A 20,376-nucleotide genomic window follows, 5' to 3' on the forward strand; every position below is an offset into this window, starting at 1 on the left:
GCATTAAAAGTCAGCAATTTCTTTACACAATAGTCATTTACAACATTAACGATGTTGACTTCTTCTGATTGATTTTGTGTTGTTTTATTGGCCATAAAATTAGCTTTTCCTTTGAAAGCAAGGGCATTTGTCAGTGACCAAAATATTTTGAACAGCAGTGTATATTGACATACACATACACAAAATTAAACAATGAATCCAGATCCAGGTGGTAATTTCCAGATGTATTTTCAGCATTCAGATGGAGTAACTAGCTCAAAACGCATGGCATTAAATCTATGCATGTACAGGTAAGTTCTTGCACTGCTCCAAACTCCAGAAAGACTGGGACAGAGGGGGCAGGGTGAGGGTGGGGGCATCCAGGTGGAGCAACCCTCCATGGGGGCCAAACCCACTCTATTACTCTTCCCCACGCTGCCAAACTTCCACCTTATGGCGTCACCCTCTGCTGCTGTTCATTTACTATGCCCAGCCTCTGCCAGTGTCTACATGCACATTTCATGACAACAAAGTGCTCATTTAATTTAATAGGTTTCGTGCTGCCAAGACTACAAAGCATGCAATATGAAAAATAGAGAGGGAGAGGAGGGAGGAAATAGAGAATTATGGGAGGGGTAGGAAGAGGCGAGTAAATGGGAAGGAGAGAGGGATTTGAGAGAAGAAAGAAATAAAAGGATGCTGAGAGAAAAAGAGGACAGGCAATTTAATTAATTTTTGTCTTCGCATGGATTCGCGAAAGCCTAAATTCCCTCTTAATCATATTTAGAGTGCTCTTGTTGAAACTTTTGCAGTGCTTCTTGTGATTTTATAATGTGCTTGTCAATCACAGTTCCTTCATATCCCTATAGCTGCCTCAGTCTACTCTATTTACAGAAAATTTAAACTTTACTTTATGGAATTCCCTTTGTTCTCTGCCTGATTTATTCATCTAGCTTTTATCCCACTGTACATAACAGTTTGGGTATAGCTTACAAGCTCCTCAGCCAAGTGTTGGAATCAAAACCATGCCCTGGGGAATGTTAGACTTCCATACTGGTTAATCTACAGGAACAACTTGTACAAAACATGTAAGTTGATTAAGGTAAAGGTGTCTCCAAAAATATACAAATAATCAATATTCTGTGTATGTTCCTATTTCTCTATGTACCATTGTCCATGTTTATGCCTGGAGGAGTTTGATGAAATATAGCAACCAAGTACAGTGTGTGTGTGTGTGTGTGCGTGTGTGTGTGTGTGAGAGAGAGCACGCTCGCATGTATAGTGTGTGTAACTGTGTGCCTGCCTACATGTGTATTTCAGTACAACTCCCTGTGGAACATTAGAGGAGTCAACAGCAGAGATATACTGTAGACCCTGGCCTCTCTGGGGATCATACACCACATCTCCCATCTCACCCACTCTCTCTTTCTCTTCTCTTTCTCCCCTCTGCCATTCCCTCTCTCTTCTCTTTCTCCCCTTTGCCATTCTCTCTCTCTCTCTCTCTCTCTCTCTCTCTGTCTCTCTTTTTCTCTTCTCTTTCCCCCACTCCTCGCTGGAGTAGTGCATTAGACTAATGGCTGGTCGTCATCTCTCTGATGAGTCTGTGAGTTTGATCTCTGAAGCAGATGAGCCATACTCCCACACACACACACACACACACACATACAGACAGAGATGCACACACACACGCACGCACTCATACATCTTCACATATACACCTTCACATATACACACATACATGTTCACGAATGTACACCGTATGCACGCACAATCTGTATACAAAAGTAGAGTAAACAATACACTACTGCATTTAAGCTCCCAGGAACCAAACCAATGATATAGGCATTGTTAGCAGCCTGCGCTGCCAGTTGTGCCACAGGGACCCACACTTCTATTCCACAGTCTCAAAAAGGTGACACCAGAATGTGAACTATCATCTTTCTCTCTCTCTTCTCTCTCTTTCTTTCACACATACACACACACACACACACACACACACACACTCACACACAGACTGTAAACGTAAACTTATAATGGAGAGACTAAACACATCTGGAGAGACATATCTGACCCACTCAACTTCTCACACATGAACACACACACACACACATACACACACACACACGCACACACACACACACACACACACAAGCGCAAACACAACATATTTACAGTTCATATTCAAACATGTCAAAGCTACACACAGGTTCTGTATAACCCAGCACAAATCCAGGCACAGCATGGGTGCATGGGTGAATTATTCACAGATCGGAAGTAATGAATGATTTAAGAAATTATAAAAAGATGAATGTATGCATGAATGGCTCATTACAGCGCATAATCACCAGGGGAGGCCTATGATAACAATGAATTAACTAAACCCCAAGAGACAGAGAGAAAGAGAGACTAAGAGAGGGAGAGAGGAAGAGGGAATGGAATCAGGTAAAAGATAAGAAACACGTTAGTGTAGAAACCAGCCAGAGAGCAGAAAGATAGAATTAAATGATAGTGATGATAGCGATGGAACTATTAGATAAGGAAATGGTTATTGAGAGAGAGAGAGAGAGAGACAGAGAGAGAGAGAAATTGAGACGCACCATGAGAGTGGCCACCTCCTCTCCTGTCTGAACATCCCATAATTTAGCCGTGGTATCCATGCTTCCCGTGGCAACCAGTGAGCTCTGGGGGTTAAAGGCCAAGCATACCTGCATTGAAGGTGCACAAAGGTAATGCATGAGAATAACGCACACAGACATAAACACACTTACATGAGAAATGCCTTCACACACATACACACATCAACACCCTTACACATGATTTTCCCATATCCAAAACCTAATCTGAGACATGTGACAATGCAGATACAGTACATTCACATACTGTATACACACAAGCACACACACACACACACACCTACAAGCGTTCGCGCACACACACACACAAAAACACACCTACAAGCACACACACACACACACACACCAGGGGCGGAGTGACGATCGGGACTTTTCCCGGTGGGCTGGCCGATGAATGTGCACGGCGCGGGGTGGCCCATCGAGTCTTTGACGCAGCCAGCCTTATAGATGTCATCAAATTAATTGACTGTCATAATCCTCCGCGAAAATCTCCATTTCCTCCAATAATAAGCTAAGAAGAAGTCCCATCTACCACTCGCTCACTGTCTATGTCTCAGTCATGGTTAGGCTACCCTGTACACTCATCAATTTACTGATCTTTGTGTAGTCAATCTTAATTTAATTTAATTTCTACTAGAGCTGAGCTCTTTGTTACATAACTTTCATGGACACAAATAAAAAAAAAACGACAATTTAATTTGTTTGTTCTTAAATTAACGTAGGCCTAGGCTAGAATGGAGCAAAGCCTCCTGGGAATGGGGAATGTGTTTCTGGTTTATCCAATGAATCGATTGCAGGTCAAGTCTATTTACAGAAATGTAGGGGGATAAATGAGCGGCCCATCGTCTAATGGCATGACCCTATAAGCGAGCAAGTTCGAGGAAAACTAGGATTTGACGTCGATTGATTTGCGTGGTCGCTTGTTGTTTTACACATGGAGGGCAAGAAGAGAAAGGTTAGCGGAGCTAAAGCATTGACATTATTGCTAGGCGAACTAGCACAAGCTAGTCAAATGTTAGTATGTAGCGACCAATTAGTGGGTCATTTAGTGGTCAGATTTCATATTTAAGTTAAGTCCTTCCCAAATGCGTAGACTTGGCTGGCGTTAGAGCAGACTTAGTTGTTCCACACAAAGTAACATAACATAATATGGGTTCTCATTCAGATAAAAAAAAAAGATTTAGTATTTTAAATTGACATGCATTTTGTTTGTGTTATTGATATACGGGGGGGGGGGGGTGCGGTCAGAATTTTCCCGGTAGATTTTAGTGCCCCACTCCGCCCCTGACACACACACACAAATACACACACAAACACACTGCTCTTGAGTTGAAGAGGGATTGGACATACTATCTCTGCCGTGTGCCCTCGAAACGTGTGGAAGCACTTTCCTGTCTCGACACTCCACAACTTGCAGGTCTTATCAAAGGAGCCCGTGGCAATCTTGTCTCTGGAAGAGAAGGGGAAGAGAGAGGGAGAGAGTTTGAGAAGAGAGAGAGAGAGAGAGAGAGAGAGAGGGATGGATGGAAGTGGGGGAGTGCAGACAGAGGAGTGATGTGTGTGTCCATTACAATTCCACAGGAGCACTCACAGCCTAAAGCACCGTGGGCCTATCTGAGCACAGACAGAAAAAGAGTAACAGACAAACGCAGGAAGACTGCGAGAGACGGAGAGAAAAGCAAACACGAGTGTGGAAACGACAAAGAAAGGAAGAAAGTCAGAGGGTATACAGACACAGTCACAGCAAGGTCAAAACAGTGATAAAGACAGAGAGAGACAGAAAGAGAGAGAGAGGAAAAACAGAAAGAAAAATAGAAAGGATAGAAAAAAATCTGACTGAAAAAGGAAGAAACTCAAAAGAATACCAAGACAGAATTAGAAAAAAAGAGAGAGAGAGAGAGAGATGTGAGGAGGGATGCAAAAGAGGAGGTTACCCGTAGGGATTGTTGAAGGCGATGGCATACACCACATTCCTGTGGCCCTCCAGAGTGTGCAGCTCCTCTCCTGATGCTGTGTCCCAAATCCTGCACGTCCTGTCATAGCTGCCTGTTATGAAACTAGAGAGAGAGACAGAGAAAGAGAGGGAGAGACAGAGAGACAGAGAACACGCTGAGTTATGAGTTACAAATGGCAGACGACAGATGGAGGAACACCATAGACTGTATATATAGAACATATACAGTCTATGAGGAACCCACACACAAAAAAAAGCGTTAAAATAATAGAGCAAGAGACGAGACAGAGAGGAACAGCAGGAGGAATATGTCAAAGAAATCATGGTTTGGGAAATGACATGAGAGGACAGGTTACATCAGGGGTTCACAGCGTTTTTTGGCAGGTGACCCTATTTTGATGTCACAAAACGTTGGCGACCCTAATCACCACGTGTTGTGAGAGCGCGCATTTCATCTCTTTGATTTTCAAGCATGATTGCATCAATCAAAGATCTCATGTAGGCTATTTTCAAAAAGTGTCAAGTTTATTTTTACGTAATTAGATTGTAATGAAGAATCCATATTAGTTTCAAGAGGCTTTTGATATTTGTTTTATTCAATGTATATTCTTATGTTATGTACTGGTCAATTTTAAGATACCCCACATCTTAGCCGACCCCATTTGAATTTCAGGCAACCCCACATGGAGTCCCGACCCCAAGGATGGGAAACCATGGGTTACAAATTAGTGAGGTTCAGAGAAGTTAGAAGTGGGACAAGCTACAGAGGAAGAGAGAATGACGCTGACCAAGACCCAAAGAACAATCAATTGACATGGAAAGAGAGATCAGTGGTGAGACAAAAGCTATGGAAAAGACAGCTACCCTGGAGAGAATGAGAAAGAATGTTAGAATACAGGATGAGGGGGTGAGTGGGTGAGTTTATCACCTAGAAAAGCAGAGATGCCCGAGGATGTTGTGCCTCTGCCTGATTTATGAGCAGCTCACGTAAACTCACCTCGACCCTGATTTATTAAACGCTACGTTTGTCAGTGGAAGGATATGTGCCTGGAGCGCCTGTGAGAGATGGGGGAGGAGAAAAAGAAAGAGAGAAAGAGAGAGGGGGGGATAGGGGATGGGAACAACAAAATAAAAGAGGGGGTGAAAAGACACACTTAATTCTATTAATTCACTCCAAATCTATACGTTTCACCCTGTAATTTCCGTATACAATTCACCTCTTTGATGTGCTGGCATGTCGTGGCCATCTAACGGCAGAAGTCGAAAATGCAGTTTGACATAATTGTACGCCTGTGAGAATTTACCTGGCATCGGCCTATTTGATGTCTGTAATGTCTAATCGGATTAATCGCATGAAAATAAATGCATATATAGGAATTCTCATTAACAGCATCAATTTTGCAGACACATTAATAAATTACTCTAAATTGGATACCCTACTAACACTTTATCCGATTTAGAGTAGCCTAGGCTACTTGCTTTACAGGTTACGGGAATGCACGAACAAAACACAACGCTTAGAAAATGGACTTGAACCTTGAACTGGTGGAATCGGCGGTCATCTTGCTTAGCCAATTTGTCCTGCAGCGTGCGTAGGAGCAGACGCATTTGGTCCGTCCGCGATTCGGTGATGAGAGGCTCCGTCTCCTGAATCTCCCTGATAAGCTTCTCTATGTCGGTCCTAGAGTGGTAAGGACATATTGAATCAAACTGCACAAAGCTTCGAGAAGTGGATAAATCCCTATATGGTTACCATTAAGAGGCTGTACCAAAAAGAGAAAAGCACTCACTCTAGATTTAAATCCAGAAGATCTATGGATTTGTTCCTCAGTTCTCCACCCTTCACATACTCAAGAATGATTCCTGCATGCAACAGTTATTTGTGTTATTAGCATGGCAAGCTTAGCAGTCAGTGCCCATACCCATTATGCAAAAAAGTATAGTAAAACATGTGTTTTACTTCGTTACATGTGTTTGTCTGCCTCAACGCCCCATTTTTACATCATTGACCAGCAGTGTTACCAGAGGTGTTACCGTTACCCAACTGATTTGACATTGACATTGCTTTACAGTGAAATTATGATAGATTAAATTATACAGAAGGCATGTGATCTGAAGCGTATATGTGGCCAACAACTTCAACAATGATCTAAAAAAAAAAAGAATGATCACAGATTTTAGGCTAGGATATACACAACTCGCTGCATTACTTTACCTGGAGGATAGTATCTGATATGAAGTCGTTTGAGCCTCATTTCTTCTGCCAAGTGACTCGCACAAACAAAGCAAACTTGTGTCTTCACTGTCAACAAACTGTTTCCACAGCAACGCACGTGATCAGAGCCGTATCTGCACAATCAGAGCTGGTTCAGACGCAGACGTTTAACCCACAGCGCTCCCTACCGTTCATGTAGGCCTACTACTCCGTATGTATGATAATATACAAATTGATACTAGTGTGTGAGGCCTAACATAATAGTGACCTGTGTTACAATGCACAAGATAAGTAGCTTGATCCCGAGCTTTTGTCCTCTTTTGACAGACAGTCAAACTGTTAGTAGGCTAGCACGTGAGCAAAAAGAAAAACGTGCCAACGACCAGCAAAAATCAGTTGATCAGTTATCTTCTTCCGCAGAGCAAAGTCTACTTTATATTGTACGAAGCTATTACATACATGTTGCGGCCATAAGAACGTTTATGTCAGAGGAGAAATAGCGAACTGGGCCGGCTTTCTTAAATCTATTCATAGCCTACACTGTTAAAATGAATCTCCAGCAGAAGATTCGTAGTTGGGGCTGGATTTATCCCACTGCAATCCTCTGTCTGTACGGGTTCTTTGCCAACTGTAGGCCAGCTGAACCTTTTTTGACTCCGTATCTGGTGGGACCCAAGAACATCTCAGAGGAAGTGGTGAGAATGGCTTGAGTTGCAATTCATAACACCAAACAGTTAGTCAGGGGGCCTATTAGTCTAGTCGTGATTTCATGAACCCAAAAGTACCCTAAAGTTTTATTGCAGAAATGTCATCTATAGGCCTAGTGGGTGGAATTCAACTTGGTTGCCTAAAGTTGCACTTTGGGCAATTTGCATAAATAGGCAATTAAGGCGAGGCAGTACAGGTGAATAGGGTAAAAAATGTAAATAATAGATATCACCATGAAACTTTCTGAGTTGATTACTTATGTTAAGATGAGAAAAAAATGTATTGCATGTTTTTTATATTTTAATGTTTACATATGCAAATGAGGCCCTATCTCATTAAAAATGCTCTAATTTGCATACACACAAAAGCAGATAGTGTGATAAAGCCAGGCTCAAAATTGTTTTTCCAAGGTAAACACGTATACTTGGGGGGGGGGGGGGTGAGTTGGTGAAAACCTTTAAGACACTTGGTAAGGAGGCAGTGTTGACCTATGGACAGACAGATTAAGAAATTGTGTGAAGTGTGCCATGCAAAACTAGAAAAGCACTCCGAGAGTGCAGACCTCCGCCAAGCGAAAACATAACCGCCTCCTGGATCCAGACGGTGATCCGGATCACTCCCAAACTTTTTGAGTTATCTTGCGAACAAACAGATGATCAGACACACAGACAAACAAACCCCGATGAAAACATAACCTCCTTGGCGGAGGTAATAACTATATCCAGCATGCACACGTACACAAATGCACAATAACTATATACAAGAACTATATACAACATGCAAAATAACTATATACAGCATGCACATACACACAAACCCACAAGAACTATATACAATATGCCAAATAACTATATCCAGCATACCACCTCTTTTCTGAAGACACTCAGTCCTGCCTGCTTCACATCATTTCTAGTAGTGAATCTTAGCATGCTGCAGATGCTCACTGTTACAAGTGGATTTGTAGCAGTTCCTGTGCCAAACTGCTTTGTTCTGTTGTAAAATAACTGCACTGTAACAATGTAAACGTAGGCTGATCTGTGATCCCTATCTCCATACTCTCTCATGGACAAAAACAAGACATTTGCCATATGTCTTTAGTGATGGATCATTCACCAGTCCACACATATCTGCCACTGGATACATAGCCCAAAATCTGTTTTTTTTTAGAATATGTGTGCCATCACCTGACTAACAGAAAGACACACCTCAGAATATAACCTAACTAGACTGTGCCACCATGAACTATGAAAATGTGCTTGCTCAAATGTAGAAGGCTAGAAGGTCACTAATATCACCAACCATGAAGAACAGAGCACTATGTGCTTCAGGTTATTCGATATTCTAAATTCTATCACTGCCAGCTATCATCAGCCAACTGTCACTGGTAGTCAGGGATGGATTACTGCACGGGCCTACCGGGCCCAAGGAGTCAGGGGGCCCAAGCCATTGCATGGAATCATTGCCTCAATATCATCATATCATATCAACACATAGGCTATGCATCTGATTGAATTAAAGTATTGGCCATCCCCAAAATGCACCAGAATACAGGAAATCACATCAAATATATTTTAAAAAATGACCCCCGCAACAATTAGTGGGGGGCCCGTAATACATCTGGGCCAAGGGGCCTGAAAGTTCATAATCCGTCTATGCTGGTAGTGTCTCTTTCTCTCTCTTACACACACACACACACACACACACACACACACACACACACACACACACACCTACCTGTCTGTTTGTCTATCTGATCCTTTACCCTTTCTTTTCTTCACACTTACAGTACATAGGCTACAGAAGGCCTTACAGACTTCAGCTGGTACTATGTAAAAGTCTATTAAACTTGATTTAACAGAGATCTCTGCACTTTTTGCTCTGAACGGGTGTAGACAAGAACTGACAGAGCAGGCTAGGCCTACACTCAAGCACACTAATAGGCATGATTTGATAGTATTGATATTGAAGTATTATTTTTTATAAGCGGACAATTTCGAGAATTTTAGGCACAATTTCTTGTTAAAGAGATCAATCATCAGCCTAAAATTTTTTTATAATGTTGTATTGTTTATGCAACCAACCGTTTATGTGGCCCACTACCTTGTAGAAAATCTTTGCTTTTTGGCACCAAACCCTATGCTATGATACCAGCAATGTGAGGTTTATGGACAAAACACCAAATTTGACCATTTCTGAATTTGACCTTTGATTGGGTCCTTAAAAACCTTCAAAAAAAATGGAGACATGTTTTTTTTACTCTTAAGAACCCCTAGAACAAAAATATAATACTCTCCAAAAATTAACATGCGAATCCCACAAGCCCCCAAATTAGACACATAGGCCCCCCTACTAAGTAGGGTTACAGGCATACTGAGTAAAGTTTATGATAGGAAAGTTTATTATTTTATGAGAAAGTCTCTGTCCAGATGGGTACACACAAACTGTTTTTTCTATTGTAGATAATATCATATTGTAGATAATATTTTGAGCCCTTGCTACATAGAGGCTGATGTCAGGCTTATTGGTATTTGGAGAATTATTTAAGGTTAAGGTTTATTTTCAAAATGTTAATGGCTTGGTAGCCTTTAATGTAGGCCTGTTGATGAATGTAGAATGTAGTCTTTGTCAGACATTTGAGAAACATTCGTTATCTGTCTGGTACATATTCTCCCAATTTGACATTCCAGGTAACCAACTACCTCTTCCCCATCTGGACCTACTCCTACCTGGCCCTGCTCTTCCCAGTGTTCCTCCTGACGGACTTCCTGCGCTACAAGCCTCTGATCATGCTGCAGGGGGCCGCCCTGGTCTCCAACTATTGCCTGCTGTGCTTCTCAGACAGCCTGGCGGCCATGACAGCGCTGCAGGTCAACTACGCTGTGGTGACCTCCACGGAGGTGGCCTACTTCTCGTCAATCTACAGCCTGGTCCCTCCTGAGCGCTACCAGCAGGCCACTGGCTACCTCCGTGCAGCCATGCTCATTGGGTAGGCTACTGTATACACACTGGTGCGTCCTTCTGTCTGACACACACAGCATCATGAACACACAGCATTGGCATGGAGAAGTAACATGCATGGATATAAATTGCTGAGATTCCACACATTATCAGAAATAATCTACATACTGCAGATCTGGATGATTGATGTAGCGGACCGAGATATCGTGACTCTCTACACACACACACACACACAAACAAACAAACAAACTCAGAGAGAGGTGGACAGACCTAGTATATTAATTATGTCTAGTTGCATCATAACCAGTCAGGTATTTGAGCCATTGTGCTATGGGTCTTCTCCATCCTCACCTCTAGTCAGGCTCTGGGGATGTGTATGGGATTTGTTTGCACTGCAGTAAAGGTGTGATTGTTAAAGGTTGTTAAAGGTTGTTCACCTGTCTCCCAGGTACACTTTTGGTGCCACCCTCAGTCAGCTGCTGGTGTCCCTTGTGGGCACCAGTCTGTTCCACATCAATGCCATTACGCTGGGCACGGTAAGCGTCTCTTTACTGGTGTCCCTGGCCATACCCATGCCCCGGCGAGGGATGTTCTTCAAGGGGGCAGAGGCGGAGGAGGAAGCTGAGAAACAGGCGTCAGGAAGTGAAGTGGAGAAGGGAGGTGGGTTTCTTAAGTGTGACACCTTGGTTCTCAAGGTGGAAATGATGTTCAGGCCTTAAAGGCCACGCCCCCTGATTTGAATGCAATACATTGTTTCTGTTAAAGGAGCTATGTGGAATTCTTAGGTTTCCAGTTGTCTTTAAAGCAGCCACACAACACTCTTCCATTAACTTACATTATATTTAATAAAGCTGCCATACACATGGTATAACATTGTAGCAAGAGAGCCTCACTGTTAGCCTCACTGTTAGCTGTTGCGTGTTAATAATAATAATAATAATAATAATAATAATACATCTTATTTATATTGCACTTTACATTTCATAAGATATCTCAAAGTGCTACAGGTTAAAAAGTAAAAAAGGCAAAGAAAAATGTGTATTTAAAACAGGACTATCTAAAAACCATCTAAAAGTGAAGCACCAAAAGTTTTGCTAAAAAGAAATGTCCTTTTTTAAAACTGTCTTTGGTTTGTGATGCCCTCAAGCTGTCAGGGAGGGCATACCACAGACGAGGGGCAGCAGCACAGAAAGCCCTATCCCCCATGGTCTTTAGTTTGGTTCTGGGTATGAGGAGGTGATTTGAGTGAGTGGAGCGGAGGGAGCGTTTTGTATTTTGTGGGGTGAGTAGTTCTTTGAGGTATGGGGGGCATTTCCATATTGGTAAGTGAGGAGGGAAACCTTGTATTCAATCCTGGTGTTATTTTCAGTGCATCTGGACAAGGTAAATTAATTGTTTCCTTACTGCCGATACGGTTTATTATCAGTTTGTAAGGGTTAGGGGAAGTAGGAAATAATGTTAGGAATCCCTGATCAATGTGATTGGTTAGGCTGGACCAATGATTTCAAAGTTAACAAAAAACATATGGCCATTACGATGCTAGGGTTGGAAACAAGTCCCAGTGGAGAGTTGTGTATTCACAAAGTGAAACAAAGTAATTGAGTCTGGCAAAATCAGGCTAAACCTCTGCATCATTACTTCTGAAAGACTGCCTCTCTAGAATGCACTATTTACACCCAAGTTAATCTAATTAGTTGTGTAATGTTCCTCCTTTTCTGTAGTATTATACAACTTTTCCAGGCCACGTCCCAAAGTTTTTGAGATGTGTTGCTGGCTTCAAATCCAAAATGAATGTAGGCTACATTTTTCATAATATTTTTTTTATTATTTGTCAGTTTTAACATTTAACATGTTGTCTATGTTCTTTTTGCATCTAAATATGGGTATATATATGATTCGCAGATTACCACATTCTGTTTTTATTTCACATGTCATACAGTGTCCCACTTCATCTAAATACCAGCTGTTTGTCCCTATGTTTCAGGCTGCTGCCAGGGCAGCTTGGTGGCAGGAGTTGGGGTGGTCAGCCAGATGTGGGCAGCCCTGAGGGAGGGCTACGGCTCAGGCCGAGTGGTCTGCTGGTCCCTGTGGTGGGCGTTAGCTACGTCAGGCTACACGCAGGTGTTCAACTACGTGCAGCTGATGTGGGACCACGTGGAGCCGTCCAGCACAGCGGCCATCTACAACGGCGGGGTGGAGGCCGTCTGCACTCTAGTAGGTGAGAGAGAGGGGTGATTGTGGGGAGAGGTGAAACGAGAATAGACCTATTTTGATGATGACGGCTTACAGCTCATGAAAAAACAAAATCGGCTATCTCAAAATATTAGAATAAAAAGTACCGTATATAAAACAGAAATGTCAACCCAAGTAGATCTCTAATCATCTTAATTAACTCAAAACACCTGTAAAGGTTTCCTGAGCCTTAAATCTCCCAATCTGGTTCAATACACACTACCACAATCATGGGGAGTACTGCAACAAGCAAAAGGGATGACTGCAGCCGTGAGAGGATTGTGAAGCAAAGATGATTTAACAATTTGGGGGAGCTTCACATGGAGTGGACAGAGGCTGGTGTCAGTGTATCAAGAGCCAGGAAATGGGCTACAAGTGTTGCATTCCCAGTGTCAAGCCACTCCTGAACCAGAGACAGCGTAAGAAGCATTTCACCTGGAATAAGGATAGAAAGAACTGGACCGTTGCTCAGTGGTCCAAGGTCCTCTTCTCAGATGAGAGCAAATTTTGCATTTTATTTGGAAAATCAACGTCCCAGAGTCTGGAGTGGAGAGACTGGAGTGGACCAAGTTTCCATCATGATGATTTGGGGTGCAATGTCATCTTCCGGTGTTGGTCCATTGGCTTTTATCAAGTCCAGAGTCAATGCAGTCTTCTACCAGGAGATTTTAGAGCACTTCATGCTTCCATCTGCTGATAAGCTTTATGGAGATGGTGATTTCCTATTTCAGCAGGACTTGGCACCTGCCCACAGTGCCAAAAGTACCACAAAGTGGTGTGCTTGACTGCCCAGCCAACTGACCTGACCTGAACCCCATAGAATATGTATGGGGTATTGTGAAAAGGAAAATGAAACATACCAGACCCAACACAGACGAGCTGAAGGCCGTTATCAAAGCAACCTGGGCTTCAATAACGCCCCAGCAGTGCCACGGGCTCATTGCCTCCATACCACGCAGTCGTACACAAGGAGCCCCAACCAAGTATTGAGAGCATAAATTCACTTATCAAATTATTATTTTTTCTGAAGGTTGACATTTCTGTTTTATGAACTTTTTATTCTAATATTTTGAGATACCTAATTTTGTTTGATCTATAAGCCGTAATCATCAGAATTAAAACAAAAAAGGCTTGAAATAGTTTACTTTATATGTAATTAATATACTGTATGAAGAGAAAATTTTCACTTTTTGAACTAAATTAGGTGGTAACAATGAACTTTTTCACAATATTCCAATTTTTTGAGACCCATCTGTATGAGCAAAGATGGTACCTGGACTCCTTATGTGGGCAAATATGGTACCTGCATCTCCTTAAATGGGCAAAGATAGGCAGCTTTTGGGTCCTTTTTGTAGGCGAAATTCAGAGGTCTATGAAGAGAGGGAGAGAGGGAGTAATACAGACAATGTTTGCAACTAAGGGTGAAAATTAAAAATGGTATATGGTATTAAGGATATGCATTTGCCAGATAGATAGCAGGATACCATGAAAACATGCACACTGAGATGATGCAAGAAGTTATTTTGGAAGGCAGAGGTAATTTTGCCAATACCTGCAATAATAAAAAAAGATTTACTTACTTATGGTGCTGTGTGAAATATGTTCTACTAGTCACACTGTTAAGAGTACAGTTACAGCTGATATGCAATTGCCATACCTGGGCTTTCCCCCTTCAGAAGCATTTATACTGAAAAAAATATATACCGGTCCATAATGCAAATTATATCATGATGTGGATGTTGAATAGGTGAACAAGTTAGGTTTGAGTTTGAGAAAACATTTCCTTTGTCTTGGTGTCACCATCCCATTAATGTCCAAATATTACTGTTCCCTTGGTGAGTGTGCTCGCTAAGATATACTTAATAACTGACACCAGAAGAGTACAAATTTCTTTCTGAAAAGTCAAACCATCCCGAGTGTATCTATTACAACAGCTAGTCTCCAGAGGAGCTGTACGACATTGGCTCAACACTGCATTTAGGAGAGGTGCAGGGACGCCGATTCCTCTCAAAGAATGGCATTGGCTGTGTGTGTGTGTGTGTGTGTGTGTTTGAGAGAGAGAGAGAGAGAGAGAGAGAGAGAGACCAGAGTTGTAGATTACATCGCTGCAGAGAAGAAGCAATGAAGGATGTGAGGGCAAAGTAATTAAGACGATAAGAGTTAAGGTAATTCTACCCTTGATGGCGTCCGATAAGGACCTCAAGGCTTTCATGATGTCTGACAAGACAATAACAGAGACAGACCAATTAAGATTAGCCGGATGCAGGATCAATGCAGCAACACAGTTCAGTCCCGCAGCTTAACGTTGGCCTCTTTGCTGAAGCAGACATTAGTCACTGATCATAATGACACAAAAGAAACAAAACACCTTTTAATGGTGCATGGTATCCATAGCTAAGTATAGGACGTGTAAAATAAGCTGTAGTCACCATAACAGTGCTCATAACAATGACAGGAATACTAGTTGTGTTACACCGCTAAATCATTGCTTTGAAAAGCCAAGGGCAGTTCCCACAACATAAAGTCGATTTAATTCTGTCAGCTCTGGTCATTAAGGTTAATTTATTGTTGAATGTCACTGATATTTATGTGGTTGGAACCTAGTGTGCCTTCAGTAAGACTGCAAGACTACAGTGGTGCTCATAACATACAAGTCAGAGTCATCATTATGGAAACACTGTGATACTAATTACAGACTAATTACTGACAATTATAGAATTCATGGTGTTTTTAGATGTAAATGCCATTCCATCTAAAGTCCATTGGGTCTTTCACTGCTTCTTGAGAAGTGGCCTTGTCTTAGTTTATCTACTTTTCACATTTTTGTATCATTTAAAGTGCTGCTGTGTTTTGTCTCTTTACTGTAAAGGTATGTCAGCACTCATTATGCAGAGATATCCACTCAGTGCATTTCTGTTCTGTTTGGTGGTTTCCCATGGCCGTTCTGTCACCACAGGTGCGGCAGCAGCTTTCGGGGTGGGGCATGTACGCATGTCGTGGAGCCGGTGGGGGGAGCTGTGTCTGGGCGTGTTCTCAGCGGTGGGGGCGGGAGCCGTGTTCCTGATGGCGTTCTCCAGCAGCATCTGGCTCTGCTACGCCGGCTATGTGCTCTTCAAGGCGTCCTACATGCTGCTCATCACCATCACTACGTGAGTGCAGATAATAGGCACAGAGACACACACACACACACACACACATGCAAGCACACACACACACATGTATGCAAGAGTACACACACACACACACACACACACACATATGCAGGCACACACACATATGTATGCAAGAGTACACACACACACACATACATACACACACACACACACACACACACGTATACAAAGCACACACACACGCACACACACACACACACACACACACACACAAGCGTGCGCGCGCACACACACACACACACACACACAAGCAGAGCAGCAGAGACAGTGCATCAACTCGCACATACACATGCCGTATACACTCACTCACTCACTCCAGTATAATGACACACACCACCAGCACACAGGTTTCAACACTTAGTGGGCCTGTTGTTGTTGTCAAAGAGGAATGTCCACAGTCTGAATAGTTGTACCATACAGCTGCTTTGGAACTACTGTAACTGATGTGTTTAATTGCACCACCAGTTTCCAGATTGCTGCCAACCTGTCCATGGAGTGCTATGCTCTGACCTTTGGTATCAACACCTTTGTCGCTCTCGTGCTGCAGACTGTCATCACGGCGATTGTTGTGGACGAGAGTGCTCTGGGATTGGATATTGTGACACAGGTAAGGGCCCCACCACATCAGAAATACTATTAGACATGGATGATGCTGTGTCATCCAGGGGGTCGGACTTTCGAGGGTTAGCTTCAGCCAGTTATCATTAGCTGTTCTTGGTGCCTAGAAGTTAGCTTCCTATTGGCTGGTTTCAAACATGTGTGAGTGTGGCCAGTTGTTTATAGCTCAGGTGACTGCTTTTCGTGGTTTTGGGGCGAAAACCGAACACTATAAATAAGGTAGCTGTGATTGTTTTTGTATTTCCTTGGCTGTAGTACCTAGCATCAGCTTCTGAGATGACTGAGTGGTCCCTCTCCACTCCAGGTCTACATTATAAATCCATGGTGCCATCAAACTTGAGTCAGGGTTTAAAAAGAGCACAGCTCTCCCATGTTAAGCATGAATCAACACAAATTTCCAACACAGTGTCACATTTTTTTTATTTATTTTTTTTATCTGTTTTAGTTGCACTCTATACAGCACTTTGGTCAGTGTACGCTGTGTATAAAATGTGCTTCAGCAATACATTTTACTTACTTACTTACAATTTTCCCAATATAGCAGCTGGTAACACCTACTACTGTAGGTAATGTCTCTGACTGTTTACTTGAGCACATACAGATGTCGACGGAAGAGAGACATCTAGTGGTGAATTTTTGTAATGTTTGCCACTTTGAGGAAGAGAATAGATAAGACCATTAATGCATATATCCATCTTGTGAAAGTTCTGTGTTTCTGTACTTCTTCTTGTAACTTTATTGTCACCAAAAGTGGATAAACACTTATAGATTTAAAAAAAGTTTATATATTTATTACTATTTGAGAAGGAAGATTAGTGCTATTGTAACTGGCAAAGGCCGGCTGAAGAACTAATCGGAATGTTTTTAAACAGTACCCAAGTAGATTTCATGGGTTTGATTTGACAGTTATGATAACCAATACATCTGAGGGGTCCAGCTATATTCAACTGTGTTGTTTGTTACACACTATGGCACTGTGTCTTATCCTCATCACTGGCGGTAGTATTCAAACTCCACCATAATCATTGGCAGTCATATTGCCCGTGTTCTGCAGTGTCATTTCTTTATCAAGGTGAACCCAACCTACAATATCTTCCAAAGCAAATAAGTTAAATGGAACGGCAAACACAAAGTGCCCTTGTCGTAATCTTATTGTGTGTGTGTGTATGTGTGTGTGTGTGTGTGTGTGTGTGTGTGTGTGTGTGTGTTGAATGTGTGTGTTTTTTATTTTAGTTCATTGTCTATGGGAGCTACTATACTGCCATCTCCACAGTGTTCTTCATCAGAGGACTGTACACCGCCTGCAGGCATCACTGCAGACCCACACACCCCACACCACACAAAGAGGTCCTGTCCTCTCAGAGGCTGTGATCCACAACAACAAACTGGCAAGGCAACCCACCGGAAGCTGACATCTTAGACACAGACCCACTGTCCACTGCCCACTCCCTATAGCTGACTGAGATCCATAACAAAAGGAGTTGTGTATTTTGAGTATGCATTTAAGATTTATACATGCATTTACAACAGACACCTATACAATATGATCTACTGAAGCACTGTGAAGTCATAATGGGAATGAGCTAATGGTGAAAGCTTCCGTTTATAAATGTAACAGCTATAATGACTAATCCTGTATGAATCAAACAACTGCAGGCCCGACGGGGTGCTTTTAACTTTTTTTCTTCTTTTTTTAACACATTTTTGTCACATTGCTGCTTACATGTTTACAGACTGTGGTTTGATGTTTTTGAGTTTATGAGTAGAGTTTATCCTTATTGTAGAAACTGTATAATATGTTATACTACACACCTGGGATGCAATCGGTTTTAACAACTGATTCATTTTAACAGTTAATTATTGTATAATTTTGCTTTGTTATTTGTGAAACTGGGCCAATCTGGTTAAGTAATTAGTAGGGCTGTCAAAATAACTGATTAATTTTGATTAATTAATTTGAGAAAAAATAACTGGTTAAAAAAATTAGTGCAGATTAATCGATTCCGTATGACCTTTGACCCCGAGCCGTTCTAGTCAGTAAAATTTAGACTGTAAAATGAAGGAGAGAGAAGAGAACGTGCTGCCTGGATCATTGATTGGAACATTTACTTTTTAAAAAACGGCCTGATGGTGTTGATAAAAATAAAGTGTTGAAAATAAAGTCCTCTGCAATGTCTGCAGCAAGGAATTTGCATATTACCGGAGTTCATCAACTCTATAGTCGCACATCAATGCAAAGAAATAAGTGTTGACATAGAGGGGAGTGTTAATTTATTTTCATTGTGTCCCCTAGGTTATATCTGTGGCCTGAAATGCCTTGTATGTGAAAAAAAAAAAATTTCTTCCCGAAGCACTTTTGAATTTATTTCCTCAGCATATTAGGTCATATCATAGATTATGGCCATTATTTGAACAGTGAAAATAATAATAAAAGAGTTTTTGAACTTTAATGTCACTAATGCTGAATATTCAATGATTCAATTGAATTTAAATATTTAAAATACTTTCACAGCAAAAAGTATATATGCGATTAATTTAGATTAATTAATCACAGAGTATGTAATTAATTAGATTATTTTTTTTAATCGATTGACAGCCCTAGTAATTAGCAAGAGGATAAATAGCAATTTAGCTTTAGATTTAGCTCAACCATGCTGTAGCCCTTAGAGAACATGATATTGATATAGAAAGTCTTCTTCATGGAAGTCAACAAAGCTCACGACTGTACCACCCGTGCTGTGGTCACAATGGGGGGTATCCTATTAACCATCCTGTTGTGTTACGGTTTGACCAATTTACTTTTTTTTCTCTCAAAATGTTTTAAATTTATATTTATTCTGACAATCATGAGACTGCATGACTTTGTTAACACAAGGCATCTGAACACAAAACAAATTTTGAGAATTTCCATAACAATTTTGGGTGTTTTATTTAACTTTAGAACACCCATGTGTATTCCCGGTCAAAAATGACTGGCCATTAGAAATGAATGCGTGAGACAATGGTCCGTGTATAAGAGTCCAGGCACATAGGCTACCTATCAATCATATGGACTGTATGTGCGCTTCTGTAGGCCTACATTCTCTCTCTCTCTCTCTCTCTCTCTCTCTCTCACACACACACACACACACACACACCCTCACTCCCCCTCTTTGCTTATGCCAGCCCCCACTGGAACCTTTACCCAATCGTATCTTCCCCTTTCTGACTTGCATGAGCTCAGGTCAATGAGGCCTGCAGGCCATGAATAGCAAATGGAAGTTCAAAACTGGTAATATCCAATAGAACTAAGGTCTATCACACCATTAGATATATAATAACATATACTGTGTTGCTATGGATTTATAACAAGTTATAATGCAAACCACAAAACTAGTAAACATGAAATGAACACAAAGGGAGGGTTAATGAACTAACATGGACCCTTCATAACCCTTTCTAATCTTCTCGCCATGGAATTCCATGACAGTCAGGGGGTAGTGGTAAAATAAGAGGAGGGTAGGCTAAACTATGAATTCTGTGATCACCGTAAGGTGGACTGCGCCATGCATGCAGCATTGGATTTTTTAAAAAGGCATTCAGAACATGTTTGATGATGGTGAAAGTTATTGCCCAATGTTTTTAACAATGCCAGTGGTGTTAAATGGTTCCTAGAGTGTTGATGACTGTAGGCTACATATTGTTAATGTGGATAATACAGTGTGTGTTTTGAATGTTAAAAGTTGAAATTGGTGAATAGGCTAAACTCTTTTGAGGGGTGGATACTCTAATAAGAGGTGGATAAACTCTATTTCTAACATTTCCGAGGTGGATAAACTTCTGCTTGCGTTTAGCCTCCACTTCCTCTCTGATGACAGTAGTCAGTTTGATAATGCCTTGATCCATGTCCATGACAGTAGGCCTATA

General features: G+C 41.6%; 2 protein-coding genes across 2 annotated transcripts in view; one reads left to right on the forward strand and one right to left on the reverse strand.

Annotated features, from left to right (window-relative positions):
• Positions 1-6,821, reverse strand: part of daw1 (dynein assembly factor with WDR repeat domains 1) — a 17,257-nt gene extending 10,436 nt beyond the window's left edge. The window contains exons 1-7 of the mRNA XM_076282200.1: positions 6,782-6,821; positions 6,357-6,429; positions 6,103-6,247; positions 5,564-5,622; positions 4,547-4,669; positions 3,963-4,062; positions 2,577-2,684 (exon numbers count right to left, since the gene is read on the reverse strand). Of these exons, the coding sequence (XP_076138315.1) occupies positions 2,577-2,684; positions 3,963-4,062; positions 4,547-4,669; positions 5,564-5,622; positions 6,103-6,247; positions 6,357-6,429; positions 6,782-6,821 (648 nt within the window). The remainder of the gene's footprint in view (positions 1-2,576; positions 2,685-3,962; positions 4,063-4,546; positions 4,670-5,563; positions 5,623-6,102; positions 6,248-6,356; positions 6,430-6,781) is intronic.
• A 508-nt stretch (positions 6,822-7,329) lies between these two features.
• slc19a3b (solute carrier family 19 member 3b) lies at positions 7,330-17,841 on the forward strand. The gene is made up of 7 exons (XM_076281677.1): positions 7,330-7,476; positions 10,177-10,475; positions 10,896-11,089; positions 12,432-12,665; positions 15,636-15,828; positions 16,318-16,459; positions 17,704-17,841. The coding sequence occupies exons 1-7, from the start codon at positions 7,330-7,332 to the stop codon at positions 17,839-17,841; spliced, it is 1,347 nt and encodes a 448-aa protein (XP_076137792.1).
• The last annotated feature ends 2,535 nt before the right edge of the window (positions 17,842-20,376 follow it).

The sequence above is a fragment of the Alosa pseudoharengus genome, unplaced genomic scaffold (genome assembly GCF_046254945.1).
Source record: "Alosa pseudoharengus isolate Yale_2024_CS ecotype anadromous, Long Island Sound unplaced genomic scaffold, YU_APseudo_1.1 YU_APseudo_1.1_scf_13, whole genome shotgun sequence".
Taxonomy (NCBI): domain Eukaryota; kingdom Metazoa; phylum Chordata; class Actinopteri; order Clupeiformes; family Clupeidae; genus Alosa; species Alosa pseudoharengus.